At 42.3% G+C, this 21821-nt stretch overlaps 1 protein-coding gene across 2 annotated transcripts in view; it reads left to right on the forward strand.

The window, feature by feature from the left end:
• LOC139198642 (phospholipid-transporting ATPase ABCA1-like) overlaps positions 1-21821 on the forward strand; it is a 39536-nt gene that overhangs the window by 12579 nt on the left and 5136 nt on the right. Inside the window, exons 7-40 of one of the 2 annotated variants that reach the window (XM_070827551.1) lie at positions 1500-1691; positions 3053-3142; positions 8280-8523; positions 8624-8763; positions 8854-8970; positions 10378-10572; positions 12069-12277; positions 12367-12543; positions 12649-12871; positions 13128-13349; positions 13517-13721; positions 13869-13982; positions 14132-14306; positions 14422-14553; positions 14676-14815; positions 14961-15098; positions 15193-15422; positions 15600-15672; positions 15778-15980; positions 16141-16192; positions 16351-16464; positions 17747-17895; positions 17999-18123; positions 18810-18908; positions 19045-19234; positions 19349-19443; positions 19564-19596; positions 19704-19809; positions 19971-20045; positions 20480-20649; positions 20754-20931; positions 21103-21218; positions 21323-21467; positions 21604-21727. In XM_070827551.1, coding sequence (XP_070683652.1) covers positions 1500-1691; positions 3053-3142; positions 8280-8523; positions 8624-8763; positions 8854-8970; positions 10378-10572; positions 12069-12277; positions 12367-12543; positions 12649-12871; positions 13128-13349; positions 13517-13721; positions 13869-13982; positions 14132-14306; positions 14422-14553; positions 14676-14815; positions 14961-15098; positions 15193-15422; positions 15600-15672; positions 15778-15980; positions 16141-16192; positions 16351-16464; positions 17747-17895; positions 17999-18123; positions 18810-18908; positions 19045-19234; positions 19349-19443; positions 19564-19596; positions 19704-19809; positions 19971-20045; positions 20480-20649; positions 20754-20931; positions 21103-21218; positions 21323-21467; positions 21604-21727 — 4990 coding nt within the window. The remainder of the gene's footprint in view (positions 1-1499; positions 1692-3052; positions 3143-8279; positions 8524-8623; positions 8764-8853; positions 8971-10377; positions 10573-12068; positions 12278-12366; positions 12544-12648; positions 12872-13127; positions 13350-13516; positions 13722-13868; positions 13983-14131; positions 14307-14421; positions 14554-14675; positions 14816-14960; positions 15099-15192; positions 15423-15599; positions 15673-15777; positions 15981-16140; positions 16193-16350; positions 16465-17746; positions 17896-17998; positions 18124-18809; positions 18909-19044; positions 19235-19348; positions 19444-19563; positions 19597-19703; positions 19810-19970; positions 20046-20479; positions 20650-20753; positions 20932-21102; positions 21219-21322; positions 21468-21603; positions 21728-21821) is intronic. The other variant, XM_070827552.1, reaches the window with a different exon arrangement.

Here is a 21821-nt window from a genome sequence, read left to right on the forward strand (position 1 = left end):
CGAGTTTCATTCCTCTCTTCCTGCGAGCCATTTATTTTTCTAGCTCACACGATGATCTATTTCACAGCAACCTCATACACACTAACACATACACGCACACGCCTACTACTCTCCCAGTCAAGTCAGGTTTATTTGTGTAACCCAATATCACACTCATACATTGACTTATTCGGCTGCACAGGTCTACCTCAACAACAGCTCCCATCCCAGCCCACCACATCACCCCTGCTTTGCAATAGGAGGGCTGGTGTCACATGACAGAACGGCTCCTCTCCCCTCTCCCCCTCCCCATTTCTCCTCACGTGGAGAGACAGGGGCTCAAAGACCAATCCACGTTACACCATCTGATTCGACTCTATCCATCCCTGTCTCCCGGCGCCCGTCTCCCAGACGTCGAAAGATTGGAGAGGATGACTGTCCGTTAGTCCGGGACGGTCATTAGGAACATTATTTAAGGAGAGTGAAAATGAAGGCAGGGTTATTATTGCTCCCTCCTCGTTACGTGGAATAACAGTAATTTTGTCAATTGTTTGACAATATGAAACACAAAGCAGAAATGAGATGCACAAGAGCAAACTCACAAATAGATGAACATAAAAATCCCTCAACGGAAAAATATGTTTGGATTTCTCCATCAGATTAGTATGATTCCCAATCCTCCAAACTAACTGCTGTAAGCCCTGATGTTTTTCCAATGAAAGATTACCAGCCAGGACTCATGCGTGTGGGTGTGTGTCTGTGTGTGTGTTTACAATCTGTATTCTCATGGACATGATGGCATAACACAGACTGGTCAAGGACATTTAGATGATAAGTCAGTGTGCTCCTCTCTCTCTTTCTCTCCCTCTCTTTCTCTCCCTCTCACATACACACACACACACACACACTTACAGAGACACTCGCTCACTAACATCTCGACTCTATCAGAGTCTCTGTCCGGTCCTTGAATGCTCTAATGTGCCATAAAAGGACGTTGTGTTACTCTGCCTGCTTCCTCTTCCAAATAATGTGTTAAACCATTTCTAAATGACAAAGATACTTTTATCATCAGTTGAGTCTGTAGGAGTGGAGTTTTATTTGGATTACATGTCTTGAAAACATGAACATGTCCTTGGCGAGCCCCAGCATCAACATTCACACCATCTCTTTCCTTCAAGGTTGTACTGCAATACCTCTGTGTGAACATCATTGTTTTTAGACTGATACATAACAATCTTTAAAGAGTCAACAACAAGCACCAAGGGAACTGTGTGAGGAACACAAGCGCTGTTACTCGCCATGTATTTAATGGCAGGACAACCTTTAAAACATTTATTGTGTAGTATTAATTTAAACTGAAGAGTGAGTGTAAAATGAACCCAAGTCGAAGGAGATCTGCCACTATGTTTTCATATTAACATTTTTCTCTCCTCCTCTGTCGTCTCATTATATGTAGCACGTCTGCATTTCATAATTCACTGCTCTTTCTGAACCACTGTGCTCTCTTTTTCTCTGCTCAGGTGCTGACGAAAGGTTTCGGCTTCCATCTCAGAGACCTCTGTAACACCACGCCCCTGGAGGAGTTTGTCCACATCGCTGACCGCAACGTGTCCAGCCTGACGCAAGAGATCATCTGCAAGTCCTCCAGCGATTGGCTAGACAAGGCGCAGAACCACTTCCTGTCCAACTTGGACTTCCTCAAACCTATCCGGGTGAGTTTATCAGCTGAGTCAAACACATTGACTAGATGTGATTTTACTATGTATTTGAGCTTTAAAATCACAATCAAGATAAATTAAATATTCTTAAAAACATGAATCTTATTTCCATAGTTTAACTTGGGTGTATAAGTTGGGAAATCGTGGACAAGTGCACACACACACCGTCCTTGTCCAACGTCACCTCTCCTCTGCCTGTATCTTCCCTTCCCATAAAACCTGTGACTCAACGTGAGTCACAATGGCAAACCACACAAGAGGTGGGAAAAACATTGTGTTCTTTAGTACTGATCTTAGGAGGGGAGACAGACAATAGAAGAGGGACTGTGTCCTTTAAGAATCATCACTGTTTTAGAGATAAATCAAGTCATCAATGCCCAATAACCCAGAGCTTTGCCGTGTTTGCTGTGCTGTTAAAGAGTTTACCAAAGCTGCTCTCTTGTCTCTTGATATGAGAATAAAATCATAATTTTTATGGCTCACCATGGACCTGATTCACCCAAAAACACATGTCCAAACTTTGATAAACTTTGATGCAAGAATGGAAATCCCTTTCCAAAAGTATCACAATTGTGCAAAAAGTGAGGACAAGAACTCTTGCATAACTCCACTTTCTCCCATTAGTTACTCTGTATGTGGGTGTATGTGTGTTTAAGAGAGAGGAATACAGGTCATTAAAAGAGAGCAAGTGAGCAAATGAGAGAGAGAAAACACATCAGGAAGCTACGGTATTTCTCTCTCTCTCTCTCTCTCTCTCTCTCTCTCTCTTTCTCTCTTCCTGGACGGCTGTTCTGTCTTCAGTCTTCTTCTGTCTTCACCTGTGCTTTATCAAGTGTCAGACGTTTCAGCAGCTGACAACTTAGTGTGATAGACTAGAACACACGCTTGCTCTCTCTCCGTCACACACACACACACACACACACACACACAGAGCAGTTGACGGATGGAAACACAGGAGGTCAAAACCACACTGACTTGTTGTTCTTTCTCGGCTCCCGTTGTTCATCACCTTTGACCCCAATGTGTTTCCCCCCTCCCCCACTTCTCTTTAAACACTTCTCCCCTTTCTCTGCCTCCACGATGAGCCTTTTCCTAACTATTATGTTGTGTCATGAAAACATAAGAAGGAAAACTGTAATGACACCCACAGAGAGATTTCAGAATTAATACTAATAGTTAATAAATTAAGTAAGTGAATAAATAGAAAAAAATGGAAAATAGTGTAGAATAGAATGAGAAATTATGAGTAACAATTTAGTGTTATTTTACATTTTATTGCGTTAATTGTTCAAAAAAACAAAACTACCAGAGTAAAATCTCCACAACATGCTAATGTTGCCTTTTCTCTCTAACAGAAGGACGTGAGGTCAGACCCCAAAGTCGTTCAGGAAGTCTCAGCTGCAACCAACAATCTTCTGGAGAACCTGGGATCACTGGCCGTAGAGGTAGATACACACAAACACACAAGCACACATACAGAGAACACAACCCACACATGTTACAACAGTTACAAACAGAATTACCGAAATATTTGTTTCCAAAGTTCAGTCTTCAGGTTTAATGTTTGTGGATACAATCAATTTTTACCCAGAATCAGCTCTCGGTTAAGTCATTTCATTTATCTTACACACACATATCACATGCAGTAGTAGTGCAAGAGCAGGTCAAGGCCATACTGACTGTATTAACACATGTATACATAGACACACTCATTTATTGACATTTTTTAGAGTTTCAAATGATCATCAAATGATCACCTTTTCTGAGGTGCTCATTAAAATTACTGCATGATTAAAAACAAGACTGACACACATGAACTCTACAGCGATCCCCCCCGAGGTCAGCAAGATGTCACGTGTCGATGCGGGTCCCGTTTGTTGACATTCAGCCATGTTACTAAAGGCCTCCACCTCAGATTACTATTTTGCATAGACATGACAGACAGAATACAGAAATACAGAAATCACAGTTTACATCATAAAAGCTCCACAAAGAAATTCTTTCTCAAGTTTAAATGAGAGCAAAGTGTTCCTTTAGGTGGTGGCATGACGGCCTTACTCAGCCAAAAACCAGGTGCGCTGTCTTCACTGTCTTGCATCCACACACACACTGACACTCACATGCCTGGTCTGAGTTGATGAAACCCAGTCTGAGCAGGTGGAATGTAGTAAGAAAGAAGAGAAGCAGCAATTGGTGGTGCAAACACACAAAAACAACACAACCCACTGTTCTCTCAGGCTCCCGCTCTGCTGCGTTGGCAAAACATAAAGACCCAGCTGAGCCGAGTGTGTACGAGTGTGTGTGTGTGCAAACGTTTCCTGTCAAAGCAGCTACAAGAGCATCAATGATCTTGTCTTCTTGTCTGTCCTCAATCGCTAATGTTTTTTTCCCCTCTTTTCCACCATATCAAGTTCTGTTTTTGCTTGGCCTGGTGTGAGAGAGCAATGATTAACAAATATGAACTCATGAAGAGTTGAAAAGACAAATCCCCAAATCATTCTTCCACAACTTTCTCCCAGGTCTCATCATGTTTTTGTTTGTTCCTAAACGAGCTTATGTTAATCTTTTATACCCCAACGGAGAGCTTGTGCTTATTTTATGCCGCTGGTACTTCAAGTATAACATGTGGGAGGCATATTCACTGGAATTTGCCATATATAATCACTTATTATTTTGCTGCTAACAGAAATCATTCCTCCTCAGGGTGTATTACTTTTGTTTGAAGCAGATTTTATAGCTTTGCTTAGCTGGTTGGTAGATGAGATTAAAGCTGGCAGAGTGCAGAAATGCCCTCATGTAACCTCTCCTTCCTAAACACTTCAGTCCACTCAGTTATCACTGTTGGAAGGCAAAAAGAACCACAATGAAAACATATTTTCCAAATGTCTTTTCAGTAGACAAGCCGTGTGAGAGGTTGCATGGAAATTCTGCCAGTGGATGAGATATGTAGAAATACAGCTTTCCACACACTTTGACAGACCTGGTTTGTAGCAAAAGAGTGGTGGTGAGTGGTGGTGCAAGGAAAGTCTGAAGCAAGTTTAGTGGATTTGAAAAAGTGTCATAATTTACATAATCTTCATTATCAGAATGAAATAAGTTTTCACCAGTGGATGTCCGTCACTAATTTCTTAATCAAATCTCATTAGTAGCGTTCAACAGGCAATCATGCTCTTCATATATTGTTGTTAAATCCTAATTAGTTGCAGTATTCTCCTTAACCCTTTTTTTTCTGTTTGTAAGTAGATTATTTTGGTTCGCTCAGGAGGCTAGCAGTTCAGAGATTTTAACTCTAATAATCTGGACTCCCACTCATTCCCAGACTATTACAACAGCTGATACTAAAGCCTTCAATATGATTAGTGGTAGTTAAGGGGGAAAAGATCATTAATTTCCTCCCCCGATAAGTAAATGCATTTTTCATATAATCTATTCTAATTTTAATTTGTTTCTTTGAAACACTTCTGACATTTATCTTCTTTGTATTGTTTGCCCTAAGTGGCTTAAGCAGGTGCTTAGCAGAGCTGTCGGGAGTTTGCAAATAAACTTTAGTAACCTCTATGTTGTAAAACCTGATCACAGACATCAAGGAGAAACCTACAACCTGATATCTGGACAGAAGATTGATTGGTCTCTAAATTCAACCAAACCTCTTACAGAGTTAAAGTTTATGTATTAAATATCTAAATTATTATTAATTATTATTCAGAAACATTATTATCTAAATACAAAAATGAACCAATACATTTTAGGTAATTATTATGAATTGTTTCATGTAAGGCTCTGCACCAATGCTAATCATCATTTTGTGTCAACATTTTTTGCTTTGAGTGGGTTTAAACTAATTATACTCCAAACTCTTCAAATAATCAGGTCACTGCCTGGTTTAGATGGACTTAAAATGTATGAATTCATGTTAACAATTAATTTATGATTGGCCGCTGAGCCCTAAATAGCTGTGTGCACTGGAATGGAAATTTGAACTTTAGTAACCTCATACAGGCTCAGCCACGAGGTTACTCCGGGACGGTTCTCTTCTGCTTCCTGCCTCTGCGTTCATGTGCGTGTGTGTGTGAGTCTGTGTGTGTATTTTTCACCTAGTCACCCAAGTTAACGCAGGCATCATCCCTCTAGGGAAATGACACATATACTCAGTCACATAAAAGCATTTTCAGCACAGGCCAAAGAATATTGACTCGCTCAGACTAACACACACAAAAATGTTTGGCAGTCACAGTTTGTTGCACACGTGGTAGTTATTAAAAAAAAAACTGTTTTAGAATATAGTGGTCTGCGTGTGTGAGAGAGGATTTGACACCAGAACAGAAGGAGGAAATGGTGCTTGAGCTTTCTGTCTGTCACTGCTGTTTTTGCAGCCACTGTAGCCTCTGGCAATGAACAGATGAAGTCACATGTTTACAGGTGCACACCAGCCTTTTAACACACATAGCCATACAAGAAAACCGCAACACAAAGACCTAGATATGCACCCAGTCCAACACACACACACACACACACACACACACACACACACACACACACACAGTTCTTTGCGTGAGCAGGAAAGCATGTGACACTTTGATGTGGCTGAAGGCTCAGCTGCAAAGCAACCGTGCACAGCATCTGTGATCTGAGACGCAACAGTTCTCTCAGTCTCACTTTCTCTTTGCTGGAAAACAGTGTTGAATATCTTGACAGGCAGAATAATAGACAGCTGATTTGAAAGTACAGAGAGTTGACAGGGAAAACAACGTTATTTGTTCTCAAACACCCATGCATGGCGTGTCAGGAGCTTCTGTGTGTGTGTGTGTGTGTGTGTGTGTGTGTGTGTGTGTGTGTGTGTGCCTCAACTCGCGTCAGTATAATAGCACTCTACTTGTGGAGCCTGCGGAGGTTTGCCTATGAGGAGAATGACCGATGGTAACCTCTCTTTGTTCTCGCACCTTCCACTGGTGCCTTCTGCGTTCATTACCACCCCCTGCTCTGCTGCAACCTCTTATGTTCTTTCTTTCTTTCTTTCTTTCTTTCTCACATATTCACCTCAGGAAAATGCTGATTTCCTCTGCCATGAACTTGAGCTTATCCCTAAGCCCACATAACCTCCTGTGGTTCACGCTCAGGAAACAAAAGCCCCCCTTTTCCTCCGCCTTGTCTGTGTTTTACATGCACGAAAACCACAACTCCCCTCCGTTCATTCCTTCCCTATCACGAGTTGGTGACATAATTGCATGTGCAGTTGACCAGTTTGGACAGTTTAACAGGGGACTTGTGGCAACTTGTCTCTTGACCTGTAGTAACCTCTATGTGAACCAAAAAGAATTTCCTGCTCTCTTCAGTCTGACGTAACACTGACTTGATTGTTGCCGTTGAAAGACTATCAAGGGCAGTAGTGTGAAGGGTATACAAATATGACAAAGAGCCCTGTTGCAGTAGTTATGATGAACATAGCCACGGAATTTAATATTAATGTTTGTGCTAATGTCACAAGAAAATGAAACAAATGATAGTACGTCATAGAAAGTACATCACCATAGTTGCTTTTTATGTAAGAAACATTGTGATAACATGTAACACTTCAAATCATGTGTGTTGTTATCTGACCTCTCTTCTATAGAGAAATCCAAATCCACATACATACATGCACCCAAACGGGGTGGGGAGGGGGAGGGGGGGTAGTGCCAGGAACAGCATTTTTATCTTCAGTCAACCAGACAGCTCAGTGCTAAGTGTCTCCACCCCACAGTGTGACACTTGATGTCCATGTATAGAATACCACTCACAGTGCGGGCGATAATAACCTTTAATAACTTCAAACCTGCTGAGTCACACACAGACACGGACATGTGGGGTTCACATAAGCTGCCTCTGTTGTGACAGATGATAGCTTTTGAAATGCTGACATATTATTTTCACTTGTCACACTATGAGTTATAATTAATGAGACCTATGAGATTCCCTGGAAGCAAGTTTGTACAGAGCAAGTTTAAACACAGATGTGGGGGCACGAGGAGAAGATATGACATGTTGGACATTCAGCAAACTCACGAACAGCACAGAGAGACCTTGTTTGTTCTTGAAAGCTGGTGCCATTTACAACTCATTTCACAGACTTGATCTATACAATTTCCAGACTGAAATAATTTAAAACAGAATCCTCCTTTGTTAACAAGTACATTTCATAATCCATGTACTTTAGATGAACTTAAATCATGACAGTAAAAGACTCCTCCAGCCGCATATCCTATTAGATTGTATACTGTTTAAATAATATATTTATCCTCTGAAATGTGCTTTGTAAGGACACTTCAATTCCCACTTTTGTATGTGTGTAGTCAAGATGTATGTGTGTAGATGAAGATGACATTCAGTGTAGCCCATGAACACTTCAAATACACAGACATTACAAAAAATGTCTGCAGCCTCCAGTGTGTGTGTGTGTGTGTGTGTGTGTGTGTGTGTTTGCATGCTCACACATGGCTTTGAGAGATGTATCTGTGTGTATTTGTAGACCCTAGCTTACCTGCATTTGGACTTGGAGCTTGTAGCTTTCGGCTAATGTTTCTCCGTGTGTCCGTGTCCCTCCAGCTGGCCAGTATGAAGAGTTGGAAGGATATGCGTAAGGAGATCCTGTATCTAACTGCAAATGCCACAGGCTCTCCAAACCAGATGTATCAGGCCGTGTCACGTATCGTCTGTGGACACCCCGAGGGAGGTGGCCTCAAAATCAAGTCTCTCAACTGGTACGAAGACAACAACTACAAGGCCCTATTCGGAAACCATGGCAACGACAGCGATGGCGAACCTCTTTCCGCTTACGACAACTCTTCCAGTAAGTGTCCAAAGTTTTTTACTACTTTAATTATTCAGCATAGGAAATAAACTTTTAAACAATTGGTTCAAGACTCAAAATGTCCGTGTTTCTTTTCCAGCTCCGTATTGTAACAACATGATGCGGAGCCTGGAGTCCAGCCCCATTTCCAGGATGATCTGGAGGGCGCTGAAGCCTCTGCTCATGGGGAAGATCCTTTACACCCCAGACACTCCAGCAACACAGAGAATCATCCATGAGGTGCGACAAGGCCCTCTCACATCCAAAAAGAAGCAGAATCATGAATGAAGCCCCATTAAATGACACTGAGTGTGTTTCTGTGTGTTGCAGGTTAATAAGACCTTCCAGGAACTGGGCCTGCTGAGGGACCTCGGGGGGATGTGGGACGAGATGAAACCCAAAATCTGGACCTTCATGGAGAGTAGTGAGGAAATGGACATGGTCAGGGTGAGTGGGACGCACGCACATACACACGTCAGAACTGTGTTCTCAACGTTCTTCCTGTTTACATGAGAAGGCAGTAATCTGTGCATCTCTGTGACTGAAGTATAATTATGTGTCTGATGTGAATTGCAAAGGAAGGGCCACACAACTTCTAAAGCTTCTGTAGGGGGGTCACCACCCAGAATACTTTGGTTTAGGCCCATGTTGTGACTACAGTAACAAAATATCTGAGAATTCCCTGAATTAGGAGAAAGAGGAGAGAGGCAAAGAGAAGTCCATTCTTCATGGCGGCTCGTGTCTTTTGGGCAACAAATGAGAGACGGATATCCAGACAGATAATTCAGCTGAAAAGGGACAAATTATTTCTGGTCAGCCATGAAATTTGATTAATTAAAACAAAACTTAGAAAAAGAGTTGGTGTCTGGTCTGGCAGCAGTCTGAAAACATAAAGTAAGACATTTTAACACTTCGTTCTCACTGTGATCACAGCAAACAAGCATTTTCTTGCTCACAGGGACTTGTTGTACATGAATAAACTCAAAAAATTGTTCATCTCACTAGTGACTCTACCAGAATGAGTGACTGAACGTCATGTTCTGAGGAAAAAAGCTTCTATCCGTTGGAATATAATTCATAAAGTGGCTCTAGTGGCCAGAAATGTTTGGCTTTTTCAACATAAATCTCATAAGCAATACTTCCACCTAGTGGTGAAAGTTAGTACGTGCTTAGACTATTAGTTGTATCTACCAGGAGTCCTGGAGCTCGGAGTAAAACTTAAATTCATTTTGAAAACTTGAAAAGAGAGAAAACAAAATTGTTTCTGTTGGAATCATCATGTGAGGCTGTGGAAAGTATTTTTTGCAGAGTTTTTTGAACATCATTTATTTGAATCAGTTTTAAACATTGCAATTATAGCTCTGTTACGTATTTTGCTCTGTCCTGACAGGTTTGGAAATAACAGCGTTGTAAATGATAATGCGTATCGTATTTGGTAAGATGGCTGTCTGCTATTTCAGCCTGTGTCTGTTATGAAATAGTTTTTTGTCTGGGAATCAGGAAAATGGCTGTGATAATAGAGATCATGAATTTGAGAAAAGCCTCACTGCAAAGTAGGTCACAGGCCACATGAAGAGACACACGCAGAGTGCAGCAACAACAAAGGTCACAAAACCAAAGAAGCCTAAGGGCATACAGACATTATTCAACAGTTTCTTTTTTCGCTGTTGTCTGACACAAATTTTACAGCGCAAGTGGAAGAAGGTTAATGAGGATTTTAAAGTCTTATGACAGACTCTAGGTCACACATGTAAATGTCTGGTTTCTTTCTTTATCGGACTCCACTCTAATATTTCACCATGCAACGCTACATTTACTCTCTATAATAAACAAAATAAATCCTGCTTTTTCCAGACCCTGCTCCAGAATAACGCCAGTGCCGCCTTCTTCAATGCCCAGCTCAGTGGGACTGAGTGGCGTGTGTCAGATGTGTCGCACTTCCTGTCCAAGGCCTCAGAGGACCAAAGACCTGCAGGATCCGCATATACCTGGAGAGACGTGTTCAATGAAACCGACCAGGCCATACAGACCATCTCACGCTTCATGGAGGTTAGTATAGGATGCATCAACAAAAACCAACACACACAATTAAAATAGATAATATCCTCAAAATGGGAGCAACAGCATCGGCAAGGACGTTGTATGTCGTTTTTTCCTGGTTACATATTCATTACATAGACTGCAAAACTTATTTCGACATCAAAGAAAAAGAATGTGGAGCATATTAAGATGTTTTCACTTTGGCAAGTTCAGACTGTATATGCAGACATGTGAAATTATATCACTGTGTAGTTGTACATGTTTTCAAGGACCTTGCCTGTTAGTGCTTATTTGCATTGGTCTCAAGTTGTGTGTGTGTAAAATGGGTTTATTAGGGACATTTTCCATTTAGGTTAGAATTCACAGAAAACCAAGTGGGGAAATGGGTTAAATGCTACTTGTCCACATAGGTCATCGCATTACAAAATCTTCCCGCATCTTTTGATTGTTTTTTAATGCACTTTGAATTGCGTTGAGATCTCTGCACGGCTATTAAAAGCCTTTAAATCAAATGTTCTTACAACTGCCTTCCCTCATCGAATCAGATTATTGCTGTGCTGAGTGTGTCACTGTTCCCTGTATCTGAATCGTGGGTCAGTATGCCAGAGCCAAGCCATAGCTATAAACAACCACCTGCCAAATCAGTGTTCATGCCCCGATAAATTGTCTTAATTATCTGTGTCAGGGAATTTCTTGATTGAGATTCCTATAAAATATAAATCAAGGTTCAGTGCTAAATGTGAGCTAATACCCATGTGATGTATCTCTGACATATAATGATCAGATTAGCTAAATAAAGAATGATATGATGACGATGATGAACTTTTCCATTCCATAGACCGATGAATCCAGCTCATGACCTTAGACTGCACTTAGTCTCTTCATCCCTCTTACCATTGTGGATGATGCAGTGAAATGCATAAAACTAATAATTTAAAAAGAGGGAATTTTAAACCCTAGCATGAGACCAATTAGGTATCCATGTCACACAAATGTTAAACAACATTACTAACGTCTAGCAACACTGCAAACAACCTACTGACCTACTGACAGCCTCACCCTTTAAGGAGGCCATATAATATGTGTGTAAACTGACATTCCTCACACCAAAAACTGTGTCAAGGCCTTAAGTGACCATAAAAGCCACGGCTGTATCATTAAGAGCGCTCACGTGGGGTTTTCATTATGCTTTCTGAACTCATTGGTTTCTCACACAGTGTTAGGGGGTGAGGTATAAATCAGCTATGTGCAGTATGCAAGAGGCTAATCTGCAGGAGGTCTCAACAAATCGGCTAAACAAGTCTGGGGGGGTTACTCAGTGTCAGCTCAAGGCAAATGAGTCTGGTTTGACTTTTAAAAGATGCTTTTTTTCTTCTTTCCATCCTACTTTTAAGTTGATGGGACAGACCTTCACACGCCACTTAGACCCCACAACACCTCATGCAAATGCAGCGTCATTCCTCTCAGAGTAAAATATACCATAATCCCACTCTCTGTCCTCTCAGTGTGTGAACCTGGACAAGCTGGAGCCAGTAGCTAATGAGGAGAGACTGGTCAACAAGTCCATGGGTCTCCTGAACAACCAGAAATTCTGGGCTGGAATCGTGTTTCCTGACATCGCCCTTAGCAACAGCACCGAATTGCCCCCCAACGTCAACTATAAGATCCGTATGGACATTGATAATGTGGAGAGGACAAACAAGATTAAAGATGGGTAAGAGGCTGTGTCCAAATATTGTTCCGGATCCATTGCAGGTTTTATTTTGTTCTCATGGGCTTATTGATTTGCATCTTGCTTTGCAGCTATTGGGACCCTGGTCCCAGGGCAGACCCCTTCGAGGACCTTCGGTACATCTGGGGCGGATTTTCTTACCTGCAGGACGTCATCGAGCATGGAATCATCAGAGCCATCACTGGCACTAAGGAGAGGACAGGCGTCTACATTCAGCAGATGCCCTACCCCTGCTATGTAGATGACATGTAAGTGACCACTGTGACACCAGTGTCAGACACCAACTGCACCTTTCAGTACACAGTTATTTTTAAGGGGCTGTAACCAAACAAAATTATTCACTTTTCTCTCAGTTTCCTGCGGGTGATGAGTCGGTCAATGCCCCTCTTCATGACTTTGGCATGGATGTACTCAGTAGCCATCATCATCAAGGGCGTGGTATACGAGAAGGAGGCACGGCTGAAGGAGACTATGAGGATCATGGGACTGAACAACGGCATCCTTTGGCTCAGCTGGTTCATCAGCAGTTTAATTCCACTCCTGATCAGCGCTGGCTTGTTGGTGATGTTACTTAAGGTTGGTGTTGTGGCAGACATGCACACATACACTTTTAAACACTTTCTCATCATGCAGGAATGTTAGCAAAATGTAGAAAACAAGTGAAGTCACACTGATCACGCTCAACATTGATAGTCACTCTCTTATTCCGTGATCACAACACTTCATTGTCTAGACATGTCATCAAATTATGGAAAACAAGTGATTTTATACTGCTGTAACCAGGAAACTATTTCATTTTCTCACTCTTTTCTTTCCCTTGCTACCCTCTCAGATGGGAAACCTGCTGCCATACAGTGACCCAGGCGTGGTGTTTCTTTTCCTGGGATCCTTTGGCGTCGTAACCATCATGCAGTGTTTCCTCATCAGCACCCTGTTCTCTCGTGCCAACTTGGCAGCTGCCTGCGGTGGCATTATATACTTCACTCTCTACCTGCCCTACGTGCTGTGTGTCGCCTGGCAAGACTACGTGGGATTTGGAGCAAAAGTTGTAGTGGTGTGTAGCAGAAATTTAATAATATGAACACAAATATTTTGTGCTGAGTTGTTTAGATCCCTAATCTCCCTAGTCTAATCTCTGAGTGATATACAAAAGGTCTTTGCATCCAGAGTTATTTTTCTTTCCGCTAATCTAATCCAACGGCATCTCTGTTCTTCTCTCAGAGTCTGCTCTCTCCTGTGGCTTTCGGTTTTGGCTGTGAGTACTTTGCCCTGTTTGAGGAGCAAGGGGTGGGTATCCAGTGGTCCAACCTGCTGGCCAGCCCTCTGGAGGAAGACAGCTACAACCTGACCACCTCTATCAGCCTTATGCTGTTCGACGCCGTGCTCTACGGGATAATGACCTGGTACATCGAAGCTGTGTTCCCTGGTGAGTCACGGATAAAGTTAGCGATTTTAGTACTGTTCTCTTAAATTGTTAAATCAATGATGTCCAGTTAAGTAGTAGTGAGAGTAGTATGAGTTTAGGCTGTTTTGGTGAACCGTGCTGAAAACAAAACAATTCACTCTATTCCAGGTCAGTATGGGATCCCCAGGCCTTGGTACTTCCCTTTCACGAAGACTTACTGGTGTGGAGAGAAAGAGAACAAGAACCTCGCCACCCCTCTGTCAAAGAAGGGCAACGCTGCAGGTACAAATCATAATCATTATTATTTTCAGATATCATAAGCTTTTGTGAAATATTGCCACAAGTTTTAAGTGTAGATAAATGATGTCGCTTTTATGTGTCATGTCAAACCTTAACCTATGTCAATGCTGTTGAATTTATTTTGTCCACAGCTGTGTGCATCGAGGAGGAGCCGAGCCACATCGAGCCGGGTGTTTACATCGAGAACCTGGTGAAGGTCTACAGCCATGGAAACAAGCTGGCTGTAGACGGACTGTCCCTGAGGTTCTATAATGGACAGATAACATCCTTCCTCGGCCACAACGGAGCCGGCAAGACCACAACTATGTAAGAAAATGCACACATTATCCACAGTACAGAGCACCTGAGATGTTGTCCATAGATGTTGAAATCTCAGTTGTCGAAATGGCGATTGATGGTGTCTCTTTCTGCTTTCTGACAGGTCAATCCTGACAGGGTTGTTTCCACCCACCTCTGGTACAGCCTACATCCTCGGCAAGGACATCCGCACTGAGCTCAGCGCCATCCGGCAGAATCTGGGCGTCTGTCCCCAGCACAACGTACTTTTCAGCATGTACGTATACATTCAACATCTCAGTATCTTAAGATCTCGGTATCAAGAACTGAACTTCTCGCACACTTGAAGCTTCTTGTATTTTTGGTAACTGTGGGCTTCGTTGGTTTGCTGTGATCCAGGCTGACAGTGGAGGAGCACATCTGGTTCTACGCCTGTCTGAAGGGGCTGCCAGAGGAGATGGTGAAGGCTGAGATGGAGCAAATTGTGAACGATGTTGGTCTGCCTCATAAACGACAGTCCCGCACCAGCACACTGTCTGGTCAGTCTGATTAATTTGTAATTTTTTTCCTTTTAGTCATTTCATAAATAATACTGGACTTTTTGGACTTTTACTGTTTTACAGGGGGATTTTCATATACACTGTAATTCTGAAACCTGACTTTTTCTTCCTATTGTCTTTGTAGGAGGGATGCAGAGGAAGCTGTCCGTGGCTCTGGCTTTTGTTGGCGGCTCAAAGGTTGTGATCCTGGATGAACCTACTGCTGGGGTCGATCCCTACGCACGCAGGGGCATCTGGGACCTGCTGCTCAAATACAGACAAGGTAAATTCAACTGAGAGATGGTCCTTTGTCATACAGTATTTACTGATTTTTTTCCCCGATATATTTAATTCTGATCCCTCTGATCCTCCATCAGGGCGCACCATCATTCTGTCCACTCACCACATGGATGAGGCTGACATCCTGGGAGACCGAATCGCCATCATTTCCCACGGCAAGCTGTGTTGTGTAGGCTCCTCGCTCTTCCTGAAGAATCAGCTGGGCACGGGCTACTACCTGACCCTGGTCAAGAGAGACTATGACTTGACACTTCAGTCCTGCAGGAATTCTGCCAGCACCGTCTCCTACAGCAAGAAGGCCGAGAAGGTAAGAGCAATGTTACGGAGGAGATATGTTTTTAATACAAACAAGAGAAGTAGTCTTCTCTTGTGATGTTCAAGAGATTAAAAAAAAAAAGGTCCTCTTTTCCTTTATGTTTTAGCTCAGTGAACATAACTTATTAACTTGTTAAACTGTTCACTGAACTCTTTGTGTTTGGTTCAGGAGGATAGTGTGTCAGAGAGCAGTTCAGATGCTGGTCTGGGCAGCGAACCAGAGAGTGAAACCACCACCATTGGTAAGAACTGAGAATCGGCTCCTGTGGTTATTCCTGTTCAATTATTTTGTATTATTATTCCCTCTCACCAACCTCTCACTCTTTCTGCTGGTTTCTTCCCTGCAGATGTGTCCCTCATTTCTAATGTGATATTCAAGCATGTCCCTGAGGCTCGTCTGGTTGAAGACCTTGGCCATGAGATCACCTACGTCTTGCCGTACCAGTCAGCTAAAGATGGAGCCTTCGTAGAGCTCTTCCACGAGCTGGATGACCGACTCACTGACTTGGCAATATCAAGCTACGGAATATCTGATACCACCCTGGAAGAGGTAAGGAGCGGTAAAGAGTTCAGGTCAAAATTAGCATTTCATAGTGAACATAATTCAAAAGTAGTGATATAAAATATGTGGGGATGGAGTGTTTTTCTATTTGCTTTATTGTTTATGTGCTTCTGCCAATGTTTTAATCGAGTGTCTTCCAACTCTTCAGATTTTCCTGAAAGTGGCTGAGGACAGTGGAGTGGATTCTGTTGAGCTTTCAGGTGAGATTCATGATGCATTGTCCAGTGCAGTTTAGAGATGTATTAGCAGAATCATTAATCGCTTTTAGGTTATCATGTAGGCCACTGTGGATTATTGCAGGAGTTATTTTTAAATGAATCAGAAGATCTGAAACATGTTGACCCTCTTGTGGCTGCAGATGGAGTCGTCCCAACCAGAACTCGTCGCCGTCATGCGTTTGGAGACCACCAGAGCTGCCTGAAGCCCTTCACTGAGGACGACTTTGATTTCAACGATTCTGAAGGTGACCCAGGTAGAACTGCACTACCCAGCATGCAGTCTTGTTGCCCATCAGTGCTAATGCAAAGGTTTATTTCACCAAAAAATAGCGTATAGCGTATAGTGTATAGTGTATAGCACAGTGGCAGGCCGTTCATTTTACACCTGGGCCTTCAGTGGCATCCTACCTGAATCAAACCACCTCTTAATACCATCATTATGACGCCACGGCTATAGAAACCATCAGTATTATACAGAAAGGCAGTATAACAGGACGTTGCATCGCAGACAGGTATCTCATGCTGGAGAATGAATGTCATCACTAAAGCAAGAAACCCAATTAAAAGAATTCAACAAGTCTCCTTTCACTGCAGCCACACCTGCTCCATATACATCAAACACTCTAACCACCGACTCGGCTCCAAACACAGAGTCCCTTTTCCCGGCTGGGACAGGCTTGCTAGTTTCGGGGTGGGCCGGCATTTCCTCAAAATGTTCAGCTTTTCTTGGAAAGTCCGCCTTGAAAATGGATTTCTAAGTATATCTGTGACCAAATTAACATCTTCTCCTCCGTCAGCCATTGTGGGTTAAAAAAAACTGCTATTAATACTTACGATTATGATAAAGTTTAAGCTTGTGCAGGTCGCTACAGATAAGAATCGCTAGCTTTGGCTAAGCTCTCTGACCAGCCAATCAGAGGACATGAAAATACTGACGTCATCGTACACCTGCTAGAAGGTCCTGGGGTCACCAACTCGAAATCTGATTGGTTAAAGCAACAGTTTCATTGCGATGTATTTTAAGCTACGGGCGCCTGCACTTTTGATTCTGAAGGCCTCAGGGTAGATTTCTTTGACCCTGGCAACACATGATGGCTGAAATATGATTGGATAAAAGCTCTAATATAGACATACACTGCTGGAAGAGACACAGAGACGCGCTATGAAATGAAGAGCATAGACTATTAGGAATAATCTAAAAAGATTAATGGGAAAATATTAAAACGTAAATCAGTGATTCTGAGTTTAGGCCAGCAGAGAAGGCCTTGCTGGCCCTGACGGCCCACCACTGGTATAGCGTATAGCTAATGAGGAAAAATTCATCACATCTCAGTTTTTAATGGAGAAAAAGTGCAGTTTCTCCTTGTTTGAAGAAAGCCAGATTTATATTGCAAAGTTCAGAAATCAGTTGCCTTGGGCCAATGAAGTTGCATTCATTCAGTTTGTAATAACTGGTCATTAACAATATTACAAAATCAGGACACAGGCTTGTCATGGTGCAAGTTTGCTCATGTGTTTCGTGGTGTCTGTGTCCAGAATCCCGTGAGACCGACTGGCTCAGTGGAACAGATGGCAAAGGTTCGTACCAGGTCAAAGGCTGGAGTCTGAAGAGACAGCAGTTTGTCGCACTGCTCTGGAAACGATTCCTCTACGCTCGACGCTCCAGGAAAGGCTTCTTTGCTCAGGTATACTAATGCTATGTTCATATGCATTTACTATTCCTGTATCGATCTTATCCCACTAGAAGGACGCAGCAGTTCTGAGATGCTTCATTATGTTATTTTTCAGATTGTTCTTCCAGCGGTGTTTGTGTGTATTGCCCTGGTGTTCAGTCTGATTGTTCCTCCATTTGGAAAGTACCCAAGTCTGGCTCTGGATCCCAGCATGTATGGAGAACAGTTTACCTTCATCAGGTGAGATATGAGTCTTTCTGCTTGGAAAAAAATGCATTTCCCCATTTTCATCAATTTGTGTCTAATTCTTGTACAATAAAAGATTAAATAAAAGCTGATTCTCTGCATCCATTGTGCTACACCAGCAACCAAATATCTGTCAAAGTACTTTTTAATCTTCCATTCACCCCAAATCAAATCTTTTTGTTTTTCTATCAAGAAAAAAAAATCAGTTAAGAAAAAGAAAAGAGGAGCGTTTTCTAAATAAAGATCTTATTTCCATCTACAAAGTGCACAGCCCATTAAAGATGTAAAAGGTTATCTAACTGCACAGTGTTTGCATGCTACCTAACTGGTGTATTTTAAACTTACCTGCTTAGCTATGAACAAATGCTGACAACTGCACTGAACACATTAGTGAAAGGACATTTATTATAACTCTGGAATAACTGTGAAGCTCATAGTAGAAGTTTCAAAGAGTGGGGGTGTCAAAAATGAATGAAGAATGATAAAGCCATTTTAAATTGTCAGTCTATTATTAGCAAACTGGCATTACTGTACATTTTATTCATTCTAATGTGTCTACTTCCACTTAAAGACAATTTGATAAATATATATATAAAGCGTATTACATATACAATAATATATGTATTATTATTATATATATATATGTATTATAAGTCTATGGGTGCTCTGTGCCTTTGTAGCAATGACTTACCTGAGGACCCACACACCAACAAACTGCTGGGAGCTTTGACAGAAAAACCAGGATTTGGAACACGCTGCATGGAAGGACAACCTATACCGTGAGTTTTGAAATGAAAATCTAAAGATCTAAAGTAGATCTACATGCAGTTTTAACACACAAATATGGTAGTCTACACATACACCTAAAATGGAGCTTTGGAGTTAAATATAGCCTCGTCTGTCTCTGTGCTACAGGGACACTGCCTGTACAGCAGTTGAGGACGAGTGGTCGGTCCCAGAAGTCGCTCAAAGTGTGAAGGACATATTTGACAAAGGCAACTGGTCCATGGAGAATCCCTCTCCACTGTGTGAGTGCAGCTGTGAAGGACGCAAGAGGATGCTTCCAGAGTGTCCTGCTGGTGCCGGCGGACTTCCACCACCACAGGTTGGTGACACAAAGCAAGAAGTCAAAACTGAAGTGTTCGTTAATACAAAATGACAGTAAAGGTGAAAGAAACTTTCAACAAGGGCGCACTGTTTTGTCTGCTTGTGTATCCAGATGAAGATAAGTGACAAAGACACTCTTCAGAATTTGACCGACAGAAACGTCTCAGACTACCTGGTTAAAACCTACGCTCAGATCATTGGCAAGAGGTACCACTCATCTTACAAATTTTGTGTGACACACGTATATTTGTGCAAATTCTTGCTTCAGTGTATCATTTCTTATTCAAGGATTAAGCGCTGAATGTTTTTTCTTTCCTTCCGTTACAGTCTGAAGAACAAGATTTGGGTCAATGAGTTCAGGTACGTTATCCGATATGATTCGTCTTTATCTTTTTTTCAATGATATTGACCAGAGAGCCTCTCTTCTGTGTCCGTCGCTGATATTAAATTGTCTGTGCTCTATACAGATACGGTGGATTCTCGCTGGGCGCCAGGAGCTCTCAGGTTCTGTCCCACACGGATGAAATCAATGATGCAATCGTTCAGCTGAGGCGACGCTTCCGTCTAGAGAGAGTAAGGGGTTTCATTACACTATACACCATTGTTTTACATACTGCATTCATCTAGACTGGTTTGACTTGTATTATTGTAGGTTTAAGACAGTGTCAGTGAGGACAGTGCTAAAGAAGACTCTCTCTCTCTCTCTCTCTCTCCCCCTCCCTCCCTTCCTCCAGGGAACTGCAGCAGACCGTTTCTTTCACAGTCTGTCCAGTTTTATCGAAGGATTGGACACCAAGAATAACGTCAAGGTTAGCACCAGGACAATCAAACACGCACACACTGGTTATACAACAGCACATGGCTCAGTAGCTTACCGTCAAGCTTTCCTTATCAAACTCTTCAATAATGCAGCTCTTAGTTACTCACATAGTGTAATTTGACTGCATAACAATTGATTTCTGTTTTATCACAGATTAACTTCTAAAAACAGCTTCAGCTCCACACTGCTGATACTCTTGTTGCTCTTCTTGCCTTCAGAGCTTGAGCTTCACAGTCTGTGAATTCAAGAACTAAATAAAGGCACAGGCTAAAGAGGGAGATGGAGCCGAAGGGAAATCATATATTTACTTTTACAGACTTGTGACATTCAGCTGATCACCAAGCTATGAATTTACTTCGAGGCTGCTTTGTATGTTCCCTTTGAAGGTTACATAAGATAAAATGTCTGCCTCTCTATCTTCAGATCTGGTTCAACAACAAGGGCTGGCACAGCATCGGTTCTTTCCTCAACGTGATGAACAACGGCATCCTGCGCTCAAGCCTGCAAGCCGGAAGAGACCCCACAAAGTTTGGCATCACTGCCTACAATCACCCGCTCAACCTCACCAAAGAGCAGCTGTCACAGGTCGCATTGTGAGTATAACTGTTAATACGAGGGGTGCAACTTTTTTTTCACATCTCTATGACCTTTTCTAAGAGACGTCACTTCTCACTCTCACTGCTTCCTCCGCTCTCAGGATGACGACATCAGTAGATGTGCTGGTTTCCATCTGCGTGATCTTCGCCATGTCCTTTGTTCCTGCCAGTTTTGTGGTCTTCCTCATCCAGGAGAGAGTGAACAAGGCCAAACACATGCAGTTCATCAGCGGAGTGCAGCCTTTCCTCTATTGGCTGGCCAACTTTGTCTGGGATATGGTAAGACATTTCAGACACTTGTCTCTTACCTATACTAAGAATGAGAAGAGAAAAGTCGAAATATATCAGGACATAATGCAGTTATTGTCTTTGTAATACCTTCATAGAAATGCAGCCTGATAAAACTTACTGAAGCGTCATTTTTACCCCCCTTCTCTCCCTTTCTTGCAGTGTAACTACATCGTCCCAGCCACACTGGTCATCATTATCTTTGTGTGTTTCCAACAAGACGCCTACGTCTCCTCCACCAATCTGCCTGTGCTGGCCCTACTGCTGCTGCTCTATGGGTACGATTGACACACATTTAATTTGGTTGGCTCCCTCTCTCTTTCTATTTTTACTATTCCCCTAACCTCTCCTCATCTAAAATGATCTCGCTGTGTCTTCCCAGATGGTCGATCACCCCTCTGATGTACCCAGCCTCCTTCTTCTTTAAGATCCCCAGCACGGCCTACGTGGTTCTGACCAGCGTTAACATACTGATAGGAATCAACGGCAGCGTTTCCACATTTGTACTGGAGCTGTTTGGAGGCAATGTAAATAATTTCTTTAAGTCCGTTTAATTCAGATAGTTAGAGGAGCAGTAGAGTGATTGGTTGTTTAGTGTTTGGTGAGTACTTTAGCCTAACAACAGAATATTGACTGTGAATATTGGCTTCATTCCTGTTTAAGGAAATCGGTGGTATCAACGACATCCTGAAGAACGTCTTCCTCATCTTCCCTCACTTTTGTCTGGGCAGAGGATTGATCGACATGGTGAAGAACCAGGCAATGGCCGACGCTTTGGAGAGATTTGGTAATCACAGCAAACCTCTTTTACCAACTACCGCACTTGTACGCTTTTTTTTTTTTTTGCTTTGACAAGGGAGATAAAGATACATTTTCTAAAT

This window comes from Pempheris klunzingeri, chromosome 3 (genome assembly GCF_042242105.1).
Source record: "Pempheris klunzingeri isolate RE-2024b chromosome 3, fPemKlu1.hap1, whole genome shotgun sequence".
In the NCBI taxonomy this organism is placed as follows: Eukaryota; Metazoa; Chordata; class Actinopteri; order Acropomatiformes; family Pempheridae; genus Pempheris; species Pempheris klunzingeri.